Source organism: Etheostoma spectabile, chromosome 15, assembly GCF_008692095.1.
Source record: "Etheostoma spectabile isolate EspeVRDwgs_2016 chromosome 15, UIUC_Espe_1.0, whole genome shotgun sequence".
Classification (NCBI taxonomy): domain Eukaryota; kingdom Metazoa; phylum Chordata; class Actinopteri; order Perciformes; family Percidae; genus Etheostoma; species Etheostoma spectabile.
In genome coordinates, this window is record NC_045747.1 from 20,545,279 (window position 1) to 20,549,513 (window position 4,235).

Genomic DNA, 4,235 nt, shown 5'->3' on the forward strand with positions numbered 1-4,235 from the left:
CCGGAAACTCACTCCAAAGAAAAGAAGAAGACCACAACGAAGAAGTAAACCCCGCGATAGGCAAGCAAGAACCATGAAGCGTTAACGTTATTTCAAATTAATAAAATAAGAATTTTACTGTTAAGAGCCTAATTGTTTTTAGAGATTAATAATAAAATTCAAAATACATCTAGGACATAATGCGTAGCTACCTCTACACAGACGCCTGCGACGTGATTCCATGAGAAAACAAATCCAAAGTTGAAATGTTTTACTCACACTAGCTAGTTCGTTGTTGCGGAAGAAAAGTCCAAGAACATGGAGGAAACCGGGATGGAATCAGACTCAGCACCACAACAAGGGGTTGCTGATGCTTGGGAAACTGTCACTTCAGCTTTGGTGAGTGGGCTTTATCACTGGACTCACGTAGCGAGCATGAAGGAAACCGAAGTCGCCACCGGACCCCATTCAAATATTTCATGATTGAATGATGACTTGCTTGTAGCAATGGCCCATACCCGGTGGGACACGACGTAGGACAGGTCACTAATTAGTAGGATGTATTCACATTGATTCGGCACACATGTAACGTTGTCTTTGCCCTTCTCTTAATTTGCCTGTCTTTGTCTTTCTGTCGGGTCTTTTGTTTAATTTAGCCTTTTTGCCTGCGTTTCTGTGTACAAAAAATCAGACCAAAAACGAGGAGAGTTTACTTTGATTTAGGATCAAAGTCTACCCCATGCTGGTGGCTCCATCCCTGGCAAGCACACCTTGAAAAGTGTCCAGTGTCTGAAATGTCTTTGGCTGGGCATCTTCTAGTTTTTAATTTGAGATTAGCATGGACAGAATAGTAGATCTGTAGATTTTAGATTGCACAGTACAGCCCTGTAGTGTCTGCCAAACAGAGCACTTATCTTGGTCTATGTTTTCAGGTGTCTCCCGGCTGCTCGGTGACAAAGCTGGGCCTCTCAGACTCGTTGGCCCTGCTGTGTGGTCAGGGTCTGGACCGGCTGCTGGGCAGCTGGCTGCTGGAGACTTTGCAGTTGCGTCTATCCTCTGTTGTGGTTCCTGAGTTCTGGTCCGGACTGAAACAGCCAGAGAACGAGCTGGAGGAGAGAGGCAGGGCCTGGGTTCTCCTCACTGCCTTTCGGACTCTATTAGACCAACTGAAACCTTTCCTTGGCAAGTAGAAAATAATATATGTAGTCCATAACTTCAGTATGCATCAGCAACATTATTTAAAAGTCCCCTTTTCTTCCTCCTCCTAGGTGGTTTGGAGACGCTGGGGATGTGGCAGGCCCTGGGCCGCGTCAGTCTCTGTGGCCCGGGACCTGAGGGCCTCCAGGAGCGGGCCTTTACCATCATCAGGGCCCTCCTCCTCTTCTCCCCCTCCCCTGTTCTCCAGGAGCGAGTGCTGGAGTTTTACAGCAGGACCTTCTCCGTCTATATGAACCAGGAGGGGCAGGCCGAGGACGGGGCCGAGGTTTCAGACGGTCCTGAGCGAGGGGTCTGTTCAGGCTGCGGGGTCCCAACGCAGCAGTGCTGGTGTAAGGAGGCTCTGGAGCAGCTCCAGGAGCTCAGCCACATACTGTGAGAGGACAAATATCACATCCACACATATAACCTTTCTAATATCTATAATGTTCTGTAAGAATACTGTGGTGTCCCTCTGCTGCACTCATCAACACTTTTTGTGTAACAGTGGATGAAATGATTTGTTGGTTTGGGAGAAGATTAAAAATATAGAATAACATCAGCTTCATACTTAAAGAAATAACAACATAAATACCTTTTTCTTCATGGATGGTATCAATCAAAACTTTATTCATTCTATAAAATCTTAACAAGTGATCTCACGACACTTTGCAGATAAAGTAGGTCTAGACCACAATCTATAATTTACAAAGATCATGTTATGCATGTGTCATGTGCTTCTTATGAGGATGAATGGTCGATTTATTTGATGTGGTTGTAGTTCCAAACTGCAGCTGCTGGAGTGGGTCAGCTCCGAGGCCGTCACCTCCATCCTCCACAAGCTCATCGAGCAGCGTATGGAGCAGCACTGCAGGGGCGAATACGAACGCTCCTTCCTGCTGGAGTTCCAGAAGGTAAAACATGGATCTGTGAATGTTACGTTAAGTCTTGTCTGGATGAACTCCTCATTAGCTGTGAAGTGCCTTCATTTTGAATATGTTCTGTGTGAGCAGTGGCTGGAGCTGGTGCTAGGCTGGCTGAGCAAAGTGTTTGCAAGCGAGGTGGACAGAGAAGGTGTGACACCTGTTCCCAGTGTTCCCAGTGTTCCCAGTGTTCCCAGTGTTCCCAGCATCCAGACCGGCCACCCCGGCAGCTTGGTCCTGAAGCAGTGGAGATGCCACATGTACCAGTTCTTCTGCAGGATCTACGTCAACATGAGGATCGAGGAGCTCTTCAGTATAATCAGAGGTGAGAGAGACAACGGTGTTTTTTTGTCGTTATTTTAAAGTGTCCCAGCATGTCTCGGAGGTTGACGATGCTAGGCTAGCAGTTGCCCCCTGCTTCCAGTCTTTGTGCTAAGCTAGGCTAAATACATCCTGTACTTACCTTAAATGAACTTGCTGACCTCTGTTGACTTGAAATCAGGTAAATGTAGTAGTAATTTTAATTTTAAACTTTTACATCCCACATTCTACTTGTGCTTATTTTCATGTTCCCCATCTCTTCTTCAGATTTCCCAGAATCTAAAGCAGCCATTGAAGATCTGAAGTTTTGTCTGGAAAGAACCAACCAGCGACAGCAGCTCCTCACCTCATTAAAATCTGCTTTTGAGAGTCGTCTGCTGCACCCGGGTGAGTTGACTGCTCAAATGAAAGTACCGTGCAGTTTTTCTTTAGTTTTAGCACAGCAGCAGGAGGAGATACTTTAAATTGACCATCCTTTCTTAGGAGTTCACACATCGGACATCCTGACGGTTTACATCTCGGCCATCAAGGCTCTCAGAGAGCTTGACCCATCCATGGTCATCCTGCAGGTCGCCTGCCAACCAATCCGCAAGTACCTCAGGTGAGTCCATTTATACTTTTACTTTTTAAAAACCTTATTTTAAACAGGAGATTGTTTGTTGTCATTTCTATAAGCGTGCTTCACATGAAGTTAAATTGTTCCTGGCAAATATCTTTAATCTCTCCCTGATTTTTTGTGCTCTGCTTTGGTAACTGCTTTAACGGATAAAATAAGGAAGCTGCTACTTTTCTAATCATTACGGTTGAGTGTTGTTGAAGGTTCTGTGGTGTGTTTAAGGACTCGGGAGGACACGGTGAGGCAGATCGTGGCCGGTCTGACTGGGGACGCTGAGGGCTGCGCGGATTTGGCCTCCGAGCTGTCCAGAGGGGACCCGGTGACTCTGGAGATGCAGGACAGTGACGAAGAAGGCAACGACCCAGAGGACTGGACTCCAGACCCGACTGACGCCGTCCCCGGTCAGTAAACGCATTATTTGTTATTTCTGTTGCTTGTATTCATCGTCCACTGGCTTTTACTGAGTCAACAAAACAACAACTTTTCAGATAAGATGGGCTCGAAACGTAGGTCATCAGACATCATCAGCTTGCTGGTCAGTATCTACGGCAGTAAGGACATCTTCATAGACGAATACAGAGCCGTGCTGGCCGACAGACTGCTGCACCAACTCAACTACAACACCGCCAGGTACAACTCAACAAGCACACTTGGGTTCTCTTCTTTTTCTCCTCCCCGAACATACTTGAGAATGTTTACACACCCCTGCTAAAGTTGATTTAAAAGAAGAAAAAAATAACATCTTTTGGAAATTGATCTTGATGCCTTAATTCAAAAAACTTAAAATAAATAAATGTTCTTCCTTAAAATACAGGGGGCATAAGTATACACACCCCTATGTTAAATTCCCATTGAGGCAGACACATTTTTATTTTTAAAGGCCAGTTATTTCATGGATTAAGATACTATGCATCCTGACAAAGTTTCCTTGGCCTTTGGAATTAAAATACCCCCCCCCCCACACACACACACACACTTTATCACATACCCTTTACCATACATAGAGATAGGCATGGGGAACTTTCCATAAGACCATCTCTCAATGCAAATCAAACCAGCTATTAAGCTAACTGAAATAACACCATGCTGATCTCTATGTATGGTGAAGGGTATGTGATGATTGGGGGGGGTATTTTAATCCCAAAGGCCAAGGGAACGTTGTCAGGATGCATAGTATCCTGATCCATGAAATAACTGGCCTT

General features: G+C 45.4%; 1 protein-coding gene across 2 annotated transcripts in view; it reads left to right on the forward strand.

Annotated features, from left to right (window-relative positions):
- anapc2 (anaphase promoting complex subunit 2) overlaps positions 1 to 4,235 on the forward strand; it is an 8,219-nt gene continuing 3,984 nt past the window's right edge. For both annotated transcript variants that reach the window (XR_004335119.1, XM_032536447.1), the window contains exons 1-9: positions 1 to 378; positions 912 to 1,161; positions 1,248 to 1,569; positions 1,955 to 2,087; positions 2,187 to 2,421; positions 2,685 to 2,804; positions 2,901 to 3,018; positions 3,256 to 3,434; positions 3,522 to 3,663. Coding sequence is in view for 1 of the 2 variants with exons in the window: in XM_032536447.1 (XP_032392338.1) it covers positions 298 to 378; positions 912 to 1,161; positions 1,248 to 1,569; positions 1,955 to 2,087; positions 2,187 to 2,421; positions 2,685 to 2,804; positions 2,901 to 3,018; positions 3,256 to 3,434; positions 3,522 to 3,663 (1,580 nt within the window). In the remaining variant the exon portion in view is untranslated. The remainder of the gene's footprint in view (positions 379 to 911; positions 1,162 to 1,247; positions 1,570 to 1,954; positions 2,088 to 2,186; positions 2,422 to 2,684; positions 2,805 to 2,900; positions 3,019 to 3,255; positions 3,435 to 3,521; positions 3,664 to 4,235) is intronic.